This window comes from Mus caroli, chromosome 10, assembly GCF_900094665.2.
Source record: "Mus caroli chromosome 10, CAROLI_EIJ_v1.1, whole genome shotgun sequence".
Classification (NCBI taxonomy): domain Eukaryota; kingdom Metazoa; phylum Chordata; class Mammalia; order Rodentia; family Muridae; genus Mus; species Mus caroli.
In genome coordinates this window covers 2575840-2598990 of record NC_034579.1, presented here as the reverse complement: position 1 = coordinate 2598990, position 23151 = coordinate 2575840, and the positions used below count along the sequence as shown (strand labels likewise).

General features: G+C 42.2%; 1 protein-coding gene across 2 annotated transcripts in view; it reads left to right on the top strand.

The window, feature by feature from the left end:
• The first annotated feature begins 12674 nt into the window (after positions 1 to 12674).
• The window catches only part of Rgs17 (regulator of G protein signaling 17), an 83982-nt gene continuing 73505 nt past the window's right edge, over positions 12675 to 23151 (top strand). The window contains exon 1 of one of the 2 annotated variants that reach the window (XM_021174753.1): positions 12675 to 12847. Coding sequence is in view for 1 of the 2 variants with exons in the window: in XM_029482290.1 (XP_029338150.1) it covers positions 16843 to 16877 (35 nt within the window). In the remaining variant the exon portion in view is untranslated. Of the gene's footprint in view, positions 12848 to 16812; positions 16878 to 23151 lie in introns of those variants that run through there. The other variant, XM_029482290.1, reaches the window with a different exon arrangement.

Below are 23151 nucleotides of genomic sequence, written 5' to 3'. Positions count from 1 at the left end.
GCCCCTGAGTTTGATTATTCCCTGCTGTCTACTCTTCTTGGGTGAATTTGCTTCCTTTTTTTCTAGAGCTTTTAGGTGTGTTGTCAAGCTGGTAATGTGTGCTCTCTCTAGTTTCTTTTTGGAGGCACTCAGAGCTATGTGTTTTCCTCTTAGAAATGCTTTTATTGTGTCCCATAATTTTGGGTATGTTGTGGCTTCATTTTCATTAAACTCCAAAAATTTCTTTCTTTATTCCTTCCTTGACCAAGGTATCATTGAGAAGAGTGTTGTTCAGTTTCCACATGAATCTTGGCTTTCTATTATTTATGTTGTTATTGAAGATCAGCTTTAGTCCATGGTGATCTGATAGGATGCATGGGACAATTTCAATATTTTTGTATCTGGTGAGGCCTGTTTTGTTACCAATTATATGGTCAGTTTTGGAATGGCACCTGAGATTCTTTCTTCCATCNCTTGTATTCTGTTGCTGATGCTCACATATATGGTTCCAGGTTTCTTTCCTAGGGTTTCTATCTCCAGTGTTGCCTCACTTTGTGTTTTCTTTATCATGTCTACTTCCCTTTTTAGGACTTGTATGGTTTTGTTCAATTCCATCACCTGTTTGGTTGTGTTTTCCTGTTTTTCTTTAAGGACTTCTACCTCTTTAGCAGTGTGCTCCTTTATTTCTTTAAGTGAGTTATTAAAGTCCTTCTATGATCTTCATGAGATAAGCTTTTAAATCCTGGTCTAAGTTTTCAGGTATGTTGGGCTATTCAGGACTGGCTGAGGTGGGAGTGCTGGGTTCTGATGATGGTGAGTGGTCTTGGTTTCTGTTAGTAAGATTCTTACGTTTTCCCTTAGCCATCTGGTAATCTCCGGAGTTAGTTGTTATAGTTGTCTCTGGTTAGAGCTTGTTCCTCCCATGATTTTATTAGCCTCTATCAGGAGACCTGGGAGACTAACTCTCTCCTGAGTTTCAGTGGTCAGAGTACTCTCTGCAGGCAAGCTCTCCTCTTGCAGGGAAGGTGCACAAGTATCTAGCATTTGGACTTTTGTCTTGGCAGAAGATGAAGGCCCAAATCAGGGCCTGTCTCAAAAGCTGTGTAGCTTCTGTAGTCAACACTCTCACCTACACAGTCTAGTCTCTGAGAGATTCCAGACCAGAGATGGCTCCCCTGGGTGCTCCAGCAAAGTCCTCCCGGGCGGGGTTGACACTTCTCCTCTGGCAGGGAAGGTGCCCAGATGTCTGGGGCCCAAAATGGCTTCTGCCCCAGAAGCTGTGTGGCATCTGCCTGTCCCAGAAGCTGTTGGCTTCTGTAGTCCACACTCTCACCTGTGCAGATTAGTCTCTGAGGGATCTGGGAACCTGGATGTCTCCCCCAGGTGCTCTGGCAAAGCCCTTCCAGGTGGAGTGGACACCTCTCCTCTGGCAGGGAAGGTACCTGGATGTCTGGCACCCAAAAAGTGCCTGCCCCAGAAGTTGTGTGGCTTCTGCCTGTCCCAGAAGCTGTGTAGCTTCTGTAATCCACACTCTCACCTATGCAGACTCTTTCATAGAGTTTTTATAGTGATAAATTTTTGTTGAATACATTTCCTAATCTATTCTAGACCAGTAATGAGGATGCATGAGAATACTCTTCTCAATGATCACTGTGTATCCTAGGACAAACTTGTTTTTATGAAGCATGCCTTCGGAGTGTTTAGTGACTGGTTAAATTTCTTCCTTTCCAAGGAATTTTTGCCTGAACTTAAATTAGCAGTATTAGCCCCTCATTTCTTTCTTTTCTTTCTTTCTTCTTCTTCTTTTTTTTTTTAATAACAATGCTTTTTAGGACCTATAAGTAATTTCATTAAAACTTTGTAAAATGAGCTAACAAGTTTAGAATTGGGTCTTTTCTTAAATGTTTGTAAATTCTGATAATTATGTTTCTTTTTGTTTTCCTTTAATTAAAGATTTGACAGAATGTTAACAGTATTAATCACTCTTAAATGTGGTTTTGCTTTGACGGGTTTTTGTACTATTTTGTGTCTCCTACACTTTTCTCTGGGCTTTATTAGTCCTTTACTTTTCTTTTTAAATTTGGCATGTTTTATTCTTTCTGTTTTTTTTTAAATAAATCATCTTATTTCCCTGATTTCTATCTTATTTTTATTTTATAGCTACTCTTTCAAGCTAAGGATTCTTCTGTATCTGAACTACTGAGTTTCCAGAGGAAAGTGAAGAAGCCAGCAAAGCAGAAAGAAGGCTTGCAGCTGAGGCTGAGGATGCTCCCAGTGTCTGGAGCCTTGAGTATAGGGAGCAGAGGTGAAAGGCACAGCTGCCGTGACTAGAATCAGACAAGTTCACTGAAAAAAAATCACAGTATCTGGAAAATGTCACAAGAAAAAAAATGTAGCTGTGAACGTAGGGAGTAGGACACAAGTGACTCAACAGAAAAATAGAAGAAATCAAAGATACCCAATAGAAAATTTAAGAATTTTGGTTTTGCCAGGCATGGTGGCGCATGCCTTTCACATACATAAAATTAGATTCCCTGTACAGTTTGAACAGAACAGGGAAGATTTTTTTTTTTTTTTATGAATAGTACCAAAAGTCCCACTGTGGTGTGTTTGTTTTGCTAAACTGCAATCCAGAGATCTAACACATTTAACACAATTCAATAACATAAATCCAAAGAAACACCTACATGACCACATGGTGATTCATCAGATAATATCAAAACCCAGAGAGAATATAAGAAAGCAGCAAGGAAACAAGTTTAGCCCCACTTCATTCAGATCAACCTTAACTTCCTGGCTTGAGCTAAGTCTGAGATAATAATATGCTGTTAGGAGTAGAACTTTTATTTTTTTAAATCAAATTTTGATCATCTGAAAAATATAAGGATGAGATGAGACACCTTCATGTACATAAAAACTGATCTGATTCGGAGTTGAAATGCTCCCCTGCAAGAACTAGGTTTTGCTCTTAAGTTCTAGTGTCTCTTCCATTTCTCAGAACGTAAAAGAAAAAATGGTATTGAAAGATTGAATGTCTAGAACAGCAGTAAATATGCCAATTAATAGGAAAGCCGATGTCTTTTATTTTTCTGACTTATTTAAAGGACATCTGGTTATTTAAATCTAAGAGAAAAGTCTGAATCATGAGGTTTATGACACATTTGATAAAAATAGCTGAAAGTGGGGTGTAGGCCAACAGAAATCTATGCCAAACTTCTCCAAGTATAGATGAGGTCATAGGTAAGATTCACTTGTGATAAGCCAAAATCAATTAAGACTATGCATTGCCATTCCTTGGAAATGCTCTGGGGAAAAATTAAGATATGTACAAACTAAAAACCAATAAAGAAAAAAACCAAAGTATAAAAGGATAAATATGTGCCAGTTTTTTTTAAATGCAACAAAAATAGTAAAAATTATTAGAGTCAGAATTTGTTTTCAAAACTCAAGGTCTGAAAGGGCGAAGCTGTGAGCTTGCTGGTATTTTAACTTGCCTCTGATTCCATGGTACTACTCAGCTGTTAAAATCTGGAATCCCTCCCCCACCCTCATTCATGGGTAATATAGTCTCCACTTCAACCGAGTTGGAAATCAGGCTCTAAGAGGAGCCTTTAGGTTTTGAAAGTTTTGTCCTTGTAGATGATGGATGCTGCTATGAAGGTTTTCAGGAGAGAACCTGCCCACTGTTTATCTGCCAGGTAAACACATAACATTCCCTGTCTTCTGCCACATAAAATCATTAAAAGAATCCAGATGCTAGCTGAGTTAGCTACACTTTAATCCAGCACGTGTGTGTGGGGGGGGGGTGGCAGAAGCAGGCAGATTTCTGTGAGTGAGAAGGCCGCCTGGTCTACAGAGTGAGCTCCAGGTATTGTGGTGCTTGTGTTCAAGGATTACTTGCATGGAAGCCTAACTTCATGTTACAATATCATTGCTCACCAAACTGAACTGAACCTCATTGTACAGCCATTGTATTATCTCCCACTGTCATGATTTGTTATATGCTTGGACTAGGGAGTGGCACTATTAGAAGTTCTGGCCCCATTGGAGTAGGTGTGTCACTGCGGGTGTGGGCTTTAAGACCCTCATCCAAGTTGCTTGGAAACCAGTCTTTCACTAGCAGCCTTCAGATGAAAATGTAGAACTTTCAGCTCCTCCTGTACCATGCCTGCCTGGATGCTGCCAAGCTCCTGCCTTGATGATAATGGGCTCACCTGTAAGCTAGCCACAATTAAATGTGCTTATAAGAGTCACCTTGGTCATGGTATCTGTTCACCCTAGGCAAAACCTTAGTTAGCAGTAAAACCCTAACTAAGTCAAAAGTTGGTACCAAGGACTGGGGTATTGCTATGATAGGCCAGACCATGTTTTTGTTTGGAAGAATGTGGATTTGGGGACTTTGGATTTAGAAAGTCATGGAATGTTTTAAGTAGGGCTTAATGAGCTATCCTAGTAGAAATGTGGAAGATTTTGTTGCTGTGACTGATTTGAACTGTGCAGACCTGGCCCAAGAGGTTTCAGTGGAGAAGAACTTCAGTATGTGGACTAGAGACTGTTTCTGTGGTATTTTGCTGAAGAACAAGGTTGCTTTTTGCCCTCGTCTGGAGTCTACCTGAGGCTAAGGTGAAGAGACTCAGATTAATTGAATTGACAAAGGAAGTCTCAGAAACACCCATCATAGACTTTGTTCTCCGGTTAAGTCTCATGAAGAACATTTTGAATAAACATAGCAAGCTTAGAAAGGAAAAATATAAAATATATAGTTTGAGTATTAAACGGGCACCAAGAAGTGTAATAGAGCTGAGTCCTGTGTTCCAAGATAATAAGTTGAATTAAGGGAGTGGTGACCTTGTGGTAAGATCCCATCCAGCTGAATTTAGGTCCAAGCATGATGCTACACACCTTTAATCCCAAGAGACAAAACCAAGCAGACCTCTGAATTCAAGTCCAGCCTGGAACAGAGCAAGTTCTAGGTAAAGAAAAGCTTAAATCCAGGAATGGTGGCATACATGGGAGACAGAGACATGCAGATCTGTGAGTTCAAGGTCAATCTACAGAGCAAGTTCCAGGATAGCCAAGCTTAGGTAGTGAGGGAGTTGGAAAACAGAAAGCTGGTAATAGAATAAGGGGTCGGGGCGGGGGAGTTCTAGCTCCAGCAAACAGCAAAACATGGCAGCTTTGGCCACGTGGCTCTGGCTTTAGTCCAGACTAGAAGGGACTACTAGGACAATTGATGCTGGTTAGCTGGAGCTAAGACATTAGTGGTGATTAAGAAGAGAACAGCATCACTGAGGTGAAATCTTCTGGGAAATATTTTCTGAGAGCATAAAGAAGCTGTGTTTCAGAGATCTCCAAGGTTGTACCTCATGCTGCAGCTGGACTTGGTAATGTGTAAGAGTCACCCAAGTGGTATTGGTTTTGAAGGCATGAAGGGGCCATGAAGAGCAGCTGAGGTTCAGCACTGTGAGAGGCAGTGGAAGGCCATTGGTGAAAGTGCAACCTCAGCTGCAGTTGATGGCCCAGTTCTGAAGGGGTCATGCAAAGGATTTGAGGCTTAGCACCATGAAGAGAGCCTATGAGATGCTGTAAGTGAAGCCTACTTGCAGTGGAAGACCCCAGTGTATTGGAGATGCAAGTACCATGGGAAGATCACCAAGAACAGCAGTGGCAGTGGGGATGGACCATCCTGAACTTAGAGTGCAACAGAGGCAGAGCTGGAGAAGTGACACCAGGCCTTTGGGAGAGCCCAGAAGATCAAATATGGATCACAGATATTGAAACATGAAGCTGTAGCAGTGAAGTTGCCTTGGAGACTCCAAGATGTTCCAGATGCCAGAGCTGTGGGCTATCTCCTGAGGAAAGCTGCTAACAAGGAGTGGAACCAGCCCAGGGGAAAGAAGTTTGTTGCAGTCAACAAAGATGAAAAAGAATTTGGAGATCTGAAGACCGCTTTAAATCAAAAGAATTTTTCTTGACAGTGGAATAAACACATAAGTAATGTCCCTCCATGGACTACTAAGTACTATGAGCAGGGCAGACAGAGACAAGCAGAGTGGCTTCCTCTAACTCTTTATCCTTTACAACATCTAGACTGACTGTGTGATGAGTCCAGCGTACATTGCATGTCTAGCATGGAACTTATCTATATGTAAGCCAATTTGCTGGAGTCCCAACTAGAGTGACTGCCCACTTAGCAAGGAGATCCTAGTTCCAAGAGTTGATGGGGAAGAGCCCCAGTGGCAGAAACTGTTGTAAGAGAAGCTTCTAGAAGTTCTGTGGCAGAAGCAGGTTCTCAAGGATTAGGGACCTATATGGTAAGAGACCACTCCCTGTCATCTGAATACCCCATGACTGTTCACAGTTCACCAGTATCTGCTCCCCCGCTACACCCATGCAAATGGCAGCCTCTGGTGTCTGTCTCTAAGCACAAACAGCCAGAGAAGAGCTGTGACCAAGACCAGTTTAGTAGAGATGCGTGTCCTTTTCTCTATATCTCTCCTGCCTGCTTACCTCTAACCCAGTAGGAGCTGAATCACAGTCAGGAGAGGAGGGGGCAGGGAACAACAGATCTGTGTCCAGTCTTTATTCCAAGTTCCTTGAACCAGAAACTTGCCCTGCAATTAGGAAGAGTAAATGTTTCAAGAAAATGATAAATTAGAATTATAAACCACACTAGCATTTGATAACAGAAAGTGACAAGATAATTTTTGTAATATTACAAAGTTATCATCAAGGAAAGAGGGGGGAGGGTGGCTTGACACAGGATGTTTCAGAACTGTAATTGGAAAAGAGAAAATGGAGACAATTTAGATTCATAAAATAGTACATACTTATTTGTGGGGCATATATGGCCATATGATCCTATCTAAGCAAGGAAGGGAATGTTCATGTTCAAAGACCATGGAAAGCATAGCTCTCCATATCAACCGCTTGAGCTCAGGTTTGCTCATCTACAAAATGAAAAATCCCTTTTAAAGTGCAGTCAGTTTGTTTAAGCTTTAAAAAAAAAAAGATAATAAAGCAAGACCTTGTCACAGGATTGATTCAAGAGAGGAGCAAGACAAATAACAAACACTTAGCCATCCTGCCTGACCTGTGAACTTTAATGACTCAGGCTCCTGAAGCTCAAAGGGAGATGCTGGAGAGATGGCTGGGTCAATAAAGTGATTATGGGGGGGGAGAATTTGATCCTAGCATTCACATAAAAGCTGAGTGTAATGTCAGATGCTTGTAGGAGATGGATAAATACCAGGGACCTGTCAGCCAGCTACCCTAGTCTACATAGTGAGCTACAGAGCTCCACGACATTTAGAGAGATCCTGTCTCAGAATGGCACCTGAGGTTGTTCTCTGTCCTCCACACACATGCCCATATATGTTCACCCCCACACACACACACACACACACTGTCAAGGGAAAGAAATATTGCTGCTGGGGGCTAGGGACCAACTTCCACTCCCACTTCAGGCTGTAAAACACTCTACAACCTTCATATCCCTATAAATAGTGTTTGCTTTCTAAGAGTTTGATAGGCATTAGTTGCATTGAGCACAGTTCACTAAGGATGACTGTCTACCCATACTCTAGGAGATTATCTAGGACCCTTATCTTTAGTCCTGAACAGGTAGACAACCTGCACCATTCAGCAAAAGTTAGTGGTGCATCAATCCAGATGGGAATGAATGGGACTTCAAATGAGTTAATTTAGCTACTCAGTAATTTAGCTGCTCAGTGTTAAACAGGTGGCAACAATCATAAAGCTTGAGGGGATGGTGGCAGAGGGTGATACAGAAGATTTGGACCAGGATGGCAAGATATCATCATCACAGAAGTCACACCATGGGCAACAGACAGAACTTTTGATGGGCTGGCAAGGTCTGTCTCAACAGATTTATCAACACATAAAGCAGCTGGCAGCAGACACGTAGATAGTTGACATCAAAGACTATGGAACAAGATGGCAGGTACAGGCAAATGAAACACAGCAGAACTCGTTGCATTGAAGGACTTTGGGGGATAGAATGGCATTCCTGCCTTGAACTATACAAGCAGACATCCAGAAGCACAAAGCCCAAGAAAGATGGGATCTGGAGCCAGGATGGAAGGCAAGCACGGTCTAATTTGATAGGTTGACTCATGTCAAGGTGACAAGAGAGTCACGGCCCACCTCTCTATATTCATTTATGCTATCTACAACTCTTCCAGCTCTTTACGCCAAGGGACACGGAGGGAGTTGGTAAATGGTGTTTGTGGTAATTTATTGCCCTCAACTACGAGATTCAGCGAGTACTAGCCCAGAAAGGAAGACTCATTGTTATCAAAGGAAAGTCTCAGTCATAACATTAAACCCAATGCAGTCTTCTTGGTTCCTTGAATTCTTTCATCTCACAGTCTGACGGACTACCTGTAAATGCATGCAGCATCTGATTCACATTGATTATTTTGCCACAGCACATACGCAATACCTACTTTACCTGGCCTCAAGATTATTTTCCTATGAATTTTCATTCCCCACAATGCCATGCAGATGCTGCCTAAGAGCACTCAAATGAGTGGGAGAGAGAATGAATGAGTGAATGGAACTTGAATAGGCAATCACTACAAATCCGGTAAATTCTACCACTATTCGCACATAAAGACTTAGGCAAGACTCTGTATTTTCATATACCACTCCAACATATTTCACACCGTGAGACTAGTCCACGGGAAAATCAGGAAACCAGGAAGTCTTTACCAAGGCTTGTCTTGTACAGTGATGTGAGTCTACATTCCTTGTTTGCATCTTAAGTGTATTTCAAAATCCAGTCACATGGACCATTCTCCGTGTTGAATATCTTTAATGTGCTAATTTTCTCACACGTGGGCACTCAAAGACCCGCTTTACAAACTTCCTTTACCATGAAAAAGCCTAATAGATACCAAAAACCCTGCAAGAACATCAAAACATAGTTTTCCCCTATCTTGACTTCCTTCCGGCCCGAAGGGAGATCTGATAAGGGAGAAGGTTGCTCCACACACCAGCAACTCATGTAGGAATGTTTTCGAGTCTCCAGATAACATACCCTTCACTATTAGCTGCTGTGATTTGGTAGTCTCTCAAGAATCTGACCATACGAATTGAAAGTTTCCAAAATTTCTTAATGAGGTAAACACACAGAAAAGATGCTTCATCACTGTGGGGGAGCAAAGATCTGGCTCAAGGGACAGAGTAGTGAACCAAACAGAACCAAATAGACTGTAAAGTTGAAGAGTCTATCAGCTGAGTATTTTTCTGAAGCTACTCCAGATGTCTCTGTTGGGAACAAAAGGTCTTAAGAGCAATTTATGCTTAGGCCACGTCGTGTTAATATGGATATCTGCAATAAGTTAGCTAAAACAAGGCTGACGTCAGACAAGCAGGGAGTTGTAAAGTCAGCACAAAATGGCTGAAACTAAATATCCAGCTAACCCCAAGTAACCAGTGATATAATCTGCTCTATAACTATTTTTGGAGTACCACTTTTAGGTACATTCTACATAAATCTTGGGGCCAGAGGTATTACAACCTGAGCCCACGCCTTCGCCAGCCTGCCTGTGTGTGCCATTCTGTAAGCCTTAGTGGCTACCTTCATGAAACCTGTGTGCTGATCTGAGTGTTTCAGCCTGTGATTCTTTCAGTCTCTGAATATATCTTGGTATTGACAAATATCTGCAACTGTCTTGACATCATGTGAAATGTAGAACCATCTTTCACAGGCTAGGCAGAGGAAACAGTGTACTCTACCTATCTACATCAAGAAACAACAGACTCTGGTGAGAAGCAATTAAAATCTGAGAAGAACTGTTAGTAAACACAAAAAGCATTTTTTCTATATTTGTGATCTATTCAATCATTCATTTATTCATCTATAGATATTCACCAAGTTAATCTTCTTTTGGACCCCATAGATGAGACAGTGAAAGTAAAGTTTTGGAAGACCTCATCCTAGTATAGGATGGGAACAACTTATTTCAATACTGAAAAAAGTATTTCCTTAATAAAGTAAAACAAGACAAGGGGATCCTTCTAAGTAGAAAAGAACTGCTTGCCTCATTAGGACAGTTTATAAGATGGTTGTATCAGGCCTTTAGTAGGAGCAGATGCTAAATAACCTGATATGTAAGGAACCACATGCATGGGATTCCTAGGAAGGAAGAGCGATTGGCATCATGTGACAGCTCTGCACAGCGAGAACATTCAGAGCTATGGCCCATACAAGCAAGATAACAACAAATACATCCTGAAGGATATTGAACAGAACCTTCTAAGCTAGGGGATGGATCCTGGGCTGTATTTCAAAGGCAAGGAAAAAACTACGGGAGGATTTTAGGCAGGCATGATGTGTATGCTTCTAGAAGATCGTTAAGCTGCTATTTGGAGTGTCTGGGGGAAAAAAACAAGAAATCCAAACGGGAGGCTTTGAGTTGTCCAGGTGAGAGACGATCACGGGCAGGACGGAGGCTACATGCACTGAGAGGGAGCACAGTGTTCCAATTGGACATATATTTTTAAGGTAGAGGAAATATGACTTGCTAATTAACTGGATGAGGATGAAACAAGAAGGCAAAGTAAGGATGACTTCTCCATTTTTGGATTGGATAACTGGGTTGAACAGTCCAAAGAGGAACAGGTTTGGAGGGGGTGGATTTCCGCTGCTGAGCTTCTGAGATGCCTGGTAAATGAGGAGGTAATAATAGTAGCTACCTTGTGAGGTTGTCGTGAAGAGAAAATAGGAAACACATGAGAAGAATTTAGGCCAGTGTCAAGCAGGAAGTAATTGCTCAATAAAAATGAACAAGGATAGCTGTTGAAGTGAAAATGGCTGCTCAAGAATCATTAATAGCTATAATTCTTCACTTAACTTGGGTCAGCAAAAGCTCATTAGAGATTAAGAATAAAGATGCAGATATTCGAGGATGATAGTTGCAAAGACTAACATTATAGAACATCTGTCTTTTTTCAATCCCTGTGTAACTCCCAAAGTAATTGTAGTGAGAGGTGCTGGCTTTGAAAGTGGTTAGATCAAGTGGATGAAGTCTCGTACGTGGTTGTAGTGGTCTTCATAAGTGTCACCCCAGAGGCTGTCCTGTGTCCCAGCATGTGAGGAGAAAGCATGTCCATATGTCATAAAATAAACTCCACCCCTCACAAAGTGTCCAACCTTCCACTCTCCAGTACTATGACAAGTTAGTTTCTGTGGCCTGTAAGTCACCCACTCTGTGGTAGTTTTTAGAGCAGCCATAATGGACTAAGATAAACTCTCATAATCTCCAACAACAACAAAAATGAATTACCCTTAAATATGGCTGCCAAGGATAACTGAGCAAAGCACTCAGGTGCCGTGGTGCTGGTAAATCGCTAGAAATGTTTCCAAATTTCACTCTCTGCTTCTGTATTTATTTCTCATTACAGACCAATAGCTTGTAGACAGGCTCCAAGAAAGCGCACTTTCAGGGTATTAGTATCCAAAGCAGTAGATGTAGCTGAATAAAAAAAGACCCTGCGTTATATTAATTGAAAGTTGTGGGGCTTGCTCAGGTGGGCTGGAATGCCAACAGTATTTGCACACTGGAGGACCCCTGGCAGGGGAGTGTCATGACATCTACAAGCAATCAGTTCTAATTAGCTGTCAGGGAAGAGCCTAGTCATTCCCGCGGGAACTCTCTCCTCTTCTCCACAGATGTGAAATCTAAAGAGAAAGATATCTGCTTTCCTCGCTCCCCCTCAGAAACACTTCAGCCTAATCACAGGAGGCACAATCTAGAATTTGGAATGCAATAAGCATCCTAGGCTCCTTCACCACCAAGCTGCGCTCTGCTGGTGAGCACAAAGATTGACAATTCCTGTGACTGCCAAGTGGTCCAATAAGGACGCTTTAGGCCCCAGGTTTCCAAACCAGGCTAAGAGTTCTTCTTTTTTTCTTTTCTTTTTTCTTTTTAATTAGATATTTTCTTTATTAACATTTCAAATGCTATCCCTAAAGGTCCCTATACCCTCCCCCCGCCCTGCTCCCCTACCCACCCACTCCCACTTCTTGGCCCTGGCATTCCCCTGTAGTACTGGGGCATATAAAGTTTGCAGACTAAGAGTTCTTGACCCCTGCTCTGCCTTAGGTTTCTCTCGCTGAAATCCCCAGCTCCAGTGGCCCAGAGGGTACACATACCTAAGACCAGAGAGCACCTGGAGGGATTCCTGGGTATTTCTGGGTAAGCCATCAATAAAGCAGAGTCTACAACTTACTTAACTTTACCTTCCTTTGAATCCCCCAGGCAAGAGGGTTGAAGCAAGCCCGAGGCTAAGGGAGCCTGAAAGCCTGAAAGGCTTGCAAGCATGGTCCCAGGGACTAGGTGAACAAACATGGGCTTTGGGTAAAAGTGAACTGGGGGTGGGGGGAGGAGGTTCCTTCCCACAAAGTGTGTTCTCTCCAAAAAGCACCCCTGACCCCGACCCTCACCGCAGAACCTCCTCCACTGGTGTCGCCAGAGCCGCCTGGGCACAGACACTGACACCGTGAGCTCTGTCGCCGGGCGGGCACGCCGGGAAGGGACGCGACGGTGACTCACGCATCCGAGTGCCCGCGGGAGGGGAGGACGCCTCACCTCCGGCAGCGCGGGGCGAGGGGCTGCGCCTGTCTCCCGGACGCATGCGCTGCAAGCTGCTCCGCTCCCTCCCCGCCCACCCCAGCCTCCTCCCTCTCTGCTCTATCCTGGCCTCTCTCCCTCTCTCCGTCGCCGGGTGCTGAAGTTGGGCGGATGGCACGGAGCCTGCTCCGCTAGAGGACTGAGCAGCCCAGTCTCGAGCACCCTCGGACCCGGACCCCGGAGCTCTCGTCCACATCTAAGTCTAACCGGTAAGACGCGACCTCTGAATCCCGGAGAGGATAAAAAAATAACATAAAAATGTCTGCTTTGCACTGATGGGTGGGCTTGATTTTTTTTCTCTTCTTTTGCTCCCCCACCCCCACGGCGAGGGGGAGGTAGGATAGAGAGGGCGGAGGGGGCGCCCGCTGCCTGTGCACTGGCTGATAAAGCAGTGGGGCGCGCGGGTCTCGGCGGGCAGCACCGCCCCGCGGCTCCGTGAAGTTGAATCCCGCGTGGTCCGCTTCAGGGCCCGGTCCACTCGCGTCCCCGGGCTCTGTGGAGGGACTGGACCGCTCTCCTGCGGGTCACGGCTTCGGTTGTCCCTGCTCCCGAGGGGAGAAATCTCAGCACCTTCGGGGACCTGGAGGAGGTGAGAGGGCGCTGCGGTGGCGGGTGGGGGAGCGCTCAGGGGTTCGGGGTCCCCAGGCTTTTCATAGCTGTTTGGTTAGTAGAGAATCGATGGTGAAAAATCGAGATGGTCTCAGCCGCGGACCGCCTCGATGGTCTCATTTCTCCCTTTATTTTTTGGTGCCTTTAGGGAAAATAAAGATTCAGGTGCAATTGATGGCTTTACAAATACCTTGAACAGCTGCTGTGTGTGCGCGCGCGCGTACGTGTGTGTGTGTGTGTGTGTGTGTGTGTGTGTGTGTGTGTGTGTGTGTGGTGCAGAGGTGAGAGTCTCTTTTGTTTCTCCCCCACCCCCTTTAGTCCAGAGAAAGCGAGTTCTTGTGTACTTCGCACCTGGTCGGTTTTACAGCAACCAAGGGGGTGAAGACCGGGAACGCCTACCAGCCCCCAGGCGCTGCCCCGCTTGGGTGCATTACAGACTCCCTTGCTGTGAGATCTAGCTCTCCTGATTATGGACGGATCACAGCTTCTAGCTGCCTCCTCGCTAGCCTGCCTCCTTCTCTCTTTTCTCTGGCTGCCGCAGAGGCTGGGTGCAGACACACTTTCCTGTTGTTTCCTCTTCATCCTACCTCTGTGTCTTAGTGGAAAATGTCGGAGGACCTGAGGATGGCGGAAGGACAGAGCAGTGAGCAGTGGGTGGGGACCTGCTCCAGGCCAGCGGGAGACTGCTTGCTGTGCGTCTCAGGCAGTCCTTGCAGCTCACTCAGAAAACAGACTGAGCAGGGGTCACCTGGTCTAAAAGATGCTAGCGCAAGACCACCCTGTGTTCTCTTCCTCCACTGAGAGATGAGAATGCTCGCTCACTTGGGAGATCCTGGTCACCCAGGAACCCTGCCCCTGGCTCTGGGCATAGTGTTTCCAACACGCCCCACTCCCTACAGACCCTTCAGTAAATTCATCCTTCTAAGTCTTGTCTGAAGAACTTTGCAAGCTTTTAGCTGTCTCTTTCTGTCTTTTAGGGGGAGGAGGGTGTTACAGCTGGATTCTGTCCATCATGGGTTGGCTATCACAGATAAAAAGAAACCTCAGTTGATAAACACTTCTGAGACTGGATTCCTTCTGCATTTCCGGCACTCAGGCACACTGTTTTTCAGGGTGTTGAACCTTTCTGCAAACCATTTAATTGATAAAATGAGAAATAAATTTTACTCCTACAGTGAAGACGATGTTTCCCTCATAGGTTCAGAGCTGCTAGATGCTGTATGTATTAAAGAATTTGCAAACTGCAAAGCTCTTAAGTTCCTCGTATGCATGTCTGAAGTCTGTCGTAGTAACAGCAGGTGTGTACAAATCATGCACTATAACCCTGATAAGTAATCAAAGGGTAATTCAGACTCATCAAGACACATAACTGAGAGGTTTGACCTTCTCTTAAGTTACTATTATGAAGCCATTTCTTCTGTTAGCATGAACTAAACCAGGAATTAGCCCATCCCTGACGACATAGATTTATTTAATTTTAAGGTCTGTATTTAAGGCCCACAGATCAGGTTCATTGGTGGTTTTTGGAACTAAGAAAACAAGTGTTTATTATTACAGGAAAGGATCAGGAGTCGCCTTGTTAAGCGAGACGCCTCTCCTTGTGATAACTGAGCCCAGATCCCCGGCAGCCTTCTTAGCTCTGGGAAATTGTCTCTGGAAGATAAAGAAATCCACTCACTTTAAAACCAGCAGTGCAAAGTGTTCATTTTGCCCATTTCCACTATTTTCTTGTTGTGGTGCCTCAACTTCTCCTTGGGCTAGTCCCTACTTTGGGGTCTGTGCTGATTTCTACAGCAAATAAATGGCCTTCCCTTCTTGTATTTGGAGGACCATCCTATCAGGATTTAGTTCATTTAAGCTCATACTGTTAATGTTCTAAATCCACCTTCATTCCCAAGGACTTCTTATACTTTTTCATAATAAATAAGTCTCATTAGAATTTCGTACCCCAGAGCTAGATACTTAAAACAAAACAAAACAAAAGAAAACAAAACAAAACTCGGCTCTTATTTATTTAGCCTTATTATACAGCTGCATAAAAGTGGATGATCTCCATCCTAGTTGATGAGCATTCCGCTGACGCACCCAGGGAAGAGAGTCAGGAAGAACCGAGGTGTGAATGCTCTGCTGGGAAGATAGTGGGTCCCACATTCAAAGTCCATTTGCTGAACTGCACGGTCCTCCCTGGAAAAGTGGTCACCAGCAGAGAAGAGCAGAGCTAAGAGGGATGGGAATCCATTTCTGCAGGAGATTCTTCCCATACCCTAGTTCTGTCTATAGATCAATGAAGATACTTCATTCTTCAGGAGAAAGAATGAGAGGACCAATGAATTTGTCTCCTGATTACTACAGAGTATACTGTGGGGTTTTATGGAGAGCTTAAAACAAATATGTCATTTCCTCTAATGGGACATTTCGTGTGAGATTGATGGATACACTCTCCATATTTCCTACATCCCCTCACCTCAAAACCATCCTCTAAAGACACTTTCGTAACTTTAAAAATCCACTTCAATTATTATTCTTGGCACTGTGCCAGCACCTGACACAGTCACTAAGAAAGGGAATTTCTAAATGAATTAACTTTGCAAAACTAACATGGCACAGAAAAGGCTTCTGACCTGCTCAGCAAAAATGTGGGCTCCAGGACCTGTTTCAAAACGGAAAGTGGAGGGATGAGGAGATATGGCTTACACTATGCTAAGACAGCTTTTGAAAGCAAGGGGACATGAATTCAGATCCCGTGCACCCACATCTGAATGCTTGTAACCTCAACACTGGGTTTCAAGGAGACAAATAGGAAGGGCTCAGGAACTTGCTGCCAGTCAACCTGGTGGGGCTGACATCAGGGTTAGTGAGAGACCCTCTCTAAAAAGTTAAGGTAAAACCAGAAAATGTTCTTATGCACATGAGCACGTGTACATACATATGCACACACACACACACAATGCTCTTTACCAAGCACCCTCATTGAAATTATGACCATGGTCCTGCATCTCGGAGGAAGCCAGTTTTAGAACTGTGAATGCACTCTCCTGATATAACACTTAGAGTGCTGGCTTGCTTCTGGGTGATGAATTCATATTTATTTTACACCGTCAAGAACAGGAACTTATATGAAATGAGGACACATGTAGACTGTAATAAACACAAATATTTTTGTCAAGACGGATTTGGTTGATTACTGATCCCACCATTTAGTGACTTGTTCATCTGCCCAGCCTCAGTTTCCCTCAGTTCGAAGATCCTGGGATACCTCTAAGCACAGATAGAATACACTGTACAGAAGATACACTTTACCAACAATTCATCATTTGCATAGGTATACCATCATTTGAATAATTAATGTGTATTCTTGCTCTTTACAAAGTTCCTGTTACTTTGTTACCGGTTCTGTATTTTAGTGTGAGATAGTGACTGCAAAGTAACTCAGAGGATGCATGACTTAATTTATTAGCCATTCTTTATTTGTGAACCTTTATGTTCTTTCTACTGTCTGCCTATTTTTAACAGATGTATGTCTTTATTCTCTTATTTTTATGTATACCTTTTTCCTTTAGGTTTATTATATACACTACGTAATTCTCATCAAGATATGGGGTTCTTCTCCAAAAAATTATTGCTAAGATGGTAGGTGAACTTAATATTTTTCAAAATGTACACATTTTACTAAGGAAGATTTAAATCACTTTGTGGCATGCTTGTAACCATCCTTTTCAACTGTGATTTGTTTGTATCATTTACCCCTAGGTGTATGTAATACTATTCAAATGCATTTTTGTACCTTGAGTGATAATATTGCTCTTTTTAAAAAAGGGAACCTAAAGAAGGAAAGGAAAAGCTCAATGGTAAAGACTATGGGGTGGTAAAGATTAGAGATTCTCATGATTAAAGCCAAGGGAACCTAGCCTAGTCAACTGGGGAGTCATGGAAGGTAGGCAGTCCGAGCTCAAGTCCTGGTGTCTGGCTTTGCCTTCAGCCTGCACAGTTCCCTTTCGAAGCCCCAATCACTAACTGGTTTTCAAGCATACACTTCATTCTGAATGGTTCCATAAAAAGGGTTCCCTGGCTTTTGTAGATTGTTCTACCAGTTGCTGACATCATAGAGAGAAGTTTCCAGTTTTAATGGAATTAAAAAGAAAAGAGGCACAATAGTGATCCTATGAGGGGTTTAAGTCAAATTTTCATCAAAATAAAATCATTGAACAGTTATAACACCAAGTCAGCTTAGTGTCATTTCCTATCCCTAAATTTCAGCTGCATATAAAATTTAAATATTTTAAGAGGCAAATGTCTGACCTATTTATTACCTTAGTGATTTATATATATCTCCAGCGAGTATCTATTAGGTATGTTTTTTTGTTACTCTAAGCTAACACCATGACCAAAAGCAACCTAAGTAACCTAAGTAAGAGTGTCCATTTAGCTTGTAGTTCCAGCTCTGAAGATATGTGGAATGTCAGGGAGGAGTATCTGCAGGGGTAAGCCACTGCAACATTGTTACAACTGCATGGCAGAATGAGGGAGCAGGCACCAGAAGTGGAGTGAGTTACAAAGTCTCAAGGCTCTCTCCAGTGAAGTACTTCCTCCAGCAAGACTCCACCTCCTAGAGGTCTGACAAACTCCCAAGCAGCAGTGCAGCCTGCTAGAGTGTTCAACTACACTCTAGCCTGCAAGGAATAGGTCGCATTCAAACCACCATCGTGTGCTCAGGAATGAGTGGGAGGTTTGTTTTTATTTTTTTAATTAATTTTATGAATGCCTGTATTAATATGTGTATGAGACAGGGGAGATATTTAGAGAACTTGCCACACCATGTGTATAGAGGTCAAAGGTTAACTTTGAATTCAATTTTTGCCATACACCCTTGCATGGTCTCCAAGTTGAATAGCTGAGACACCTCACCTGAACAAAGCAATGGCCATCTGAGTTTATAGTGTTGACTATTGAAGTTTTATGACTTTTGATCATTCTAGTTCTCAAAGTTTGATTGCAGACCTTGGACAATCTATGTCATTCTCTAAAAACTAAACAAACCACTGAGTGTAGAATTTTATAATCATAACGTATTTCTGTTTACCCAATGTAGTCAAATTGGGGCGATTTGAGAGTGAGCCTAGACTTTCTACTGATGGGTGGGAGGCCCTTCTGAACAAAATGGGATATAAAATCCTCTTTGCAATAGAGCTAGATTTGAGCTGTTACTTATGCAGATGTGCAAAGTTTTCATAAAAATCATACAAGTATCTTGAATTAGGAATTCTAACAAGAGGTATTGACATCCAAAATCTCCTTGACTTTCTTTAAACTTTGCATGTGATATTTTCTTTTAAATCCCTTTATCAATAAATATAATTTTATTATAGGCAATGAGTGTGGTTAACAAAACAAATATTTACTTCCTTATATTGGACCAAAGGCTTTTTTTTATAATGCTTCTGATTGGCCCTTGAATTACATAGGCTGTAATTCAAGATCTGTGGCATCATAATAAAACAGGCACAGCCCAGGGGGACATTTTGGCATCAGTGACAGGGCAGAGCAAGGGTTTATTCTGTTTCTTCAGTTGGCTCTGGTTTTCTTACACAGTGGAAACTTCACCAGGCCCACACTTTATCAGTTCATTCTGTCTTGATGAAAGAATGGGCTAGTTTTTTGGTATATTATAAAAAGTCTTGCTAGGCATGATGGTGCACGCCTTTAATCCCACCACTGAGAAAACAGAGAGAAAGGAATCTCTGTGAGTTTGAAGCTAGCCTGGTTTACATAGTGAGTACTAGGCCACCAGGGATACATGATGAGACCCTGTCTATTAAATTATTAAGTCAATTTAATGCAAGAAATCTACTCCTTATCTCTATTTCCAACTCACTTTTTTCTTTTTTTTTAATTGAAAGTATTTTTTGTACAATATATCCTTATCTCTCTAGAAAAGCAACATGCAAATAAAAAAAGAATGAAAAGAAAGGGCATGAGAAATACGCACACACACATCATTAAAACATGAAACCAGAAACTATAATCTGTATGAAAAAGAACAGTAAGATATATGTGTATATATATATATATATATATATATGTATATATATATATGTATATATATATATGACCAAAGAAATGTACAAAAATACCATTGAGCTCATTTTGTGTTGGCCACCCTCTACTTAAAAGTGCCTTTGGGATGACGGTCCCTGGGTGATACCCTGAAGTGCTGGCATCCTCGGATACTAGGAGCAGTGTCCCTTATGAAGTGGAATGTTCTACACTCATTCCTTGATGCTATTCCAGTTCCATCTTTGATAATAAACTCTCTTTGAAAAAATGGAACCGAGGTCCCAAAGCCAGGATTAATTAATCAGCTTTCTGTGTATGGCAAGGTCTCACTTAGCACAGGCTAGCCTTGAACACACTAGGTAGCAGAGGATAACTTACCAACTGATGCTTTTGCTCCCATGTACCTGCAGGCTAGAATTACAGGTATTTGCTATGCTGTTCAACCAGAATACTCCTTTGAGAAAGAAATTTTTGATTTGGGAGACATAAAAAAAAAACTTTAAAAATTGATTTGTTGTAATCACTAGAGTGATTTGTAAACCTACTACCCAGATTTATTCTGATCTACAAAGATTTTATGTTACCTGTAGAATGGTAAAGATGGAATCCTCTTTGGCAGTGTTATACACACACCATTGGTTTGCTTACTTGTGGTAATAAAGGATGGCCAAAGTAGGAATGAATGAACTTGGAGATGAGTGGGACCTCTGTCAGCCACCAGACTTAATGTGCTTGTCCTTAAACCTTCTCCTGGAGCTGGGCGGTGGTGGCGCACGCCTTTAATCCCAGCACTCGGGAGACAGAGGCAGGTGGATTTTTGAGTTCGAGGCCGGCCTGGTCTACAAAGTGAGTTCCAGGACAGCCAGGGCTACACAGAGAAACCCTGGGCTCTTAGCAAATAACAGTGTGTACTAATTTGAAGTTTGAAGCTACTTCTTTCTGAAATCACTGCTCAGCCTGACTGTACCACACATTTTACCTGTAACATCTGAGCTTTGCATGGCCAAGATTGTTAAGGTAAATGCAAAGGAAAACCTAGTGGTTCTCATAAAGGCCCTAAGGCACAAATCGATACAAAGTAACTGTGCCATTTACAAACTGGCACAATTTACTGCCCGGAGGCTCTGTGAATCGGTGTTCAAGACCAGAAGTCACAGTATTGAAGACTCTATCAAGAGAAATAACATTCACACATTCCTACCCACTATTTAGCGAAGTTTAGCATTTGACTCCCTCACCCCTTGTCAGTATTGTTGGTCATACATATGTATAGACCAGAGTATATCTGTGTGCATGTGTTGTATGTGTTGTATGGTTTGAGTGTGTGTGAGTTGTGTGTGTGTGTTTGTGAGTTGTGTGTACACGTGATGTATGAGTTCAGTATGTGCAAGTTGTGTGTGTGTTCTATGAGTTGAGTAAGTGTGACTTGATTGTGTATAGACAGTATGCTCACCATTGGCATGTGCAGGTAAAGTGGATTTCTTCCTCAGTCAATGTCCTCACCAGATTCTCCAGGATACCTTTCCCCCAGGCTGGACCTCATAGCTCTGAGGAGACTGGGTGGCCCAGGGAGCCCCTAGGACCTGTTGGTGTCTGCCTTCCCAACACTGGGGTTACAGATGTGCATGGCTGAGCCAAGATTTGTACTTTTTATATGGTACTGGGGATTAGAACTCAGATCCTCAAATATGTATAGAAAGCACTGTACCTAGTGAGCCATCTCCCCAGCGTCTTGTGTAGGTTATTTCTAAATACATAAATTGCAGAAGAAGGAATATAAATTCTTTTTAAATTTTTCTAGCCTATCAGGAAAACACTGACATTTACTGTTTTATATGTGTGTGTGTGTATATGTATATATATATATATATATATGTACATATATATATATATAATTTATTATTGATATTGTGTGTGTGGAAGTGGGAGGACAACTTTCTCAGGTGGATTCTCTCCTTTGTTATGGATTTCAGAGCTTGAACCCAGGTTATCAGGTTTATGAGGTAAGTGTTTATGTGGTAACCTGCTCTGCCATCTTATAGACCCTATTTCATGTTATTTGGGGGATGGTAAGATAAGTTTTTAATCAGAAAATTTAAACGTATCAATGCTTCAGCCTATCTAAACGCAAATGTTTCAGTCTATGAGAATAAATTAAAACAACAGCAAAAATTAAAATCAAACACAAAACACTATTTTGTTATCTATTCGGGGTCTGACTATAAACTGCCCATTTGTCCCATCTCTGTGAAGTTATAAGTAACTAATATTGGCTATTTTATTCAAGCTATAGAAGTCAAGTGGTCTCAATTTTTACTGATGAAGAAACTGTTTAGGTGAAATTATCCTCAGTAAGGCCAGTGCCCTATGGCTTACCAATATTCATAAAATAAATTGAGTGACCTCATTGAAAAATATGTAATATTGTAACTTATATAGCCATGTAATACTGAAAGCCAAGAGATGGGAAGTCCTTTTATAGATTGGGATTATGTCCAAAGTGTAATACCTGGAGTAGATGACTCATGTGTCAATACATGGATGTGCGTGTGTCTTTATTCATGAATGGAAAGACAAACAACCAATATGACACTTGTATGATCATACCTTAGCATTTGGGGAACAAAAAGATGTGTCCCTAGGAAATATAAAGATGGCGCGGAGGAGGTAACGGAAACTCAGGTAGAAAGAAGCAAGGCTACACTCAGCAAACAGGACTCCCAGCTAAAATTCACTGTATTTTAAAATGCTGTTCACTATGCTATTATATAACTGGTATGTTATGTAACCACTGCCAGTTTTGAGAATTCATGCAACCCAGTCTTCAGAAGGTAATTTTCCTCCATTAATTCAGTAATTTTCGTTGACTAAACATCTGAGTGAAGCAAAGAGGTTGTCATGAGGTAGAATCCCATTAAATAAATGTCAGTTCCAGGAAGGGGGAAAAAAATCACAAAGCACTTCTTGCCCTGATGTACACATCAGGTTACTGGAAATAGTTGATGAAATTTTATAAGTGATGCTAAAGTTCAGTCACAATTATTAAAATAACTATGCCAAGTGTTTCTTTTTCCATGCAACTGTTTGTGTGTCTGACATGGGTAAGATCAGTTCTGGTTTTATGATGTAAACATGCCCATCTGTATATTTAAATAGTAGTGATAAATTAATGTGCAAGCTAAGCTTTTTCTTTATTGAATAACAGGACCATTCCATGACTGAATGTCTGCAGTATTTATTAAGATTCTGAGGCAGTGACAAATGAGTGGGGGAGAAGCCCTTGCACTTATTGCCCCTAAGATTATTTTGCAAAGAATGAGTACTTATGGCTTAGTAGGATTGCCGAAAGTGGACACTCAGTGAAGCTGCTGCTTAGAACTGAAATCACCTTTGTGACTTGGTGTGCTAGCCTCTGACCACTTAGCCCCAAAAGAATTCTAGTCTGGTTAGATTTCAGGAGAAAAAAGAGAGACCACCTGCCTGTGAGTTGAACTCATGGAATACAATCTTAAAAGCAGATGCGGTGATGGGAAGAGAGAGGAGTCTGGTCTGAGTTTCCCAGTGTTTTCATCCCACCTCCATGGGTTCCTTCGGGCTCATCTCCTTACCAGTCTCACCTCTGCTGTGTCCTTCCTCCTTATTCTTAATTAATGTGCTATGTAATAGAAGCTCTGATCTCCATCTGGGAATATGAAAATTAAATAAGACATGGCTGAGTCTCAAGGAGCCTGAGGATGAGTTGAAGAGAGAAGATACGTTTCTTGTTTTAAAATAGTCTAGGAGAGAAATGAGATTCCATGTAAATTCAAGAACTGAGATCATTCGAGAGAATTAAACCAGAATGGCGGGG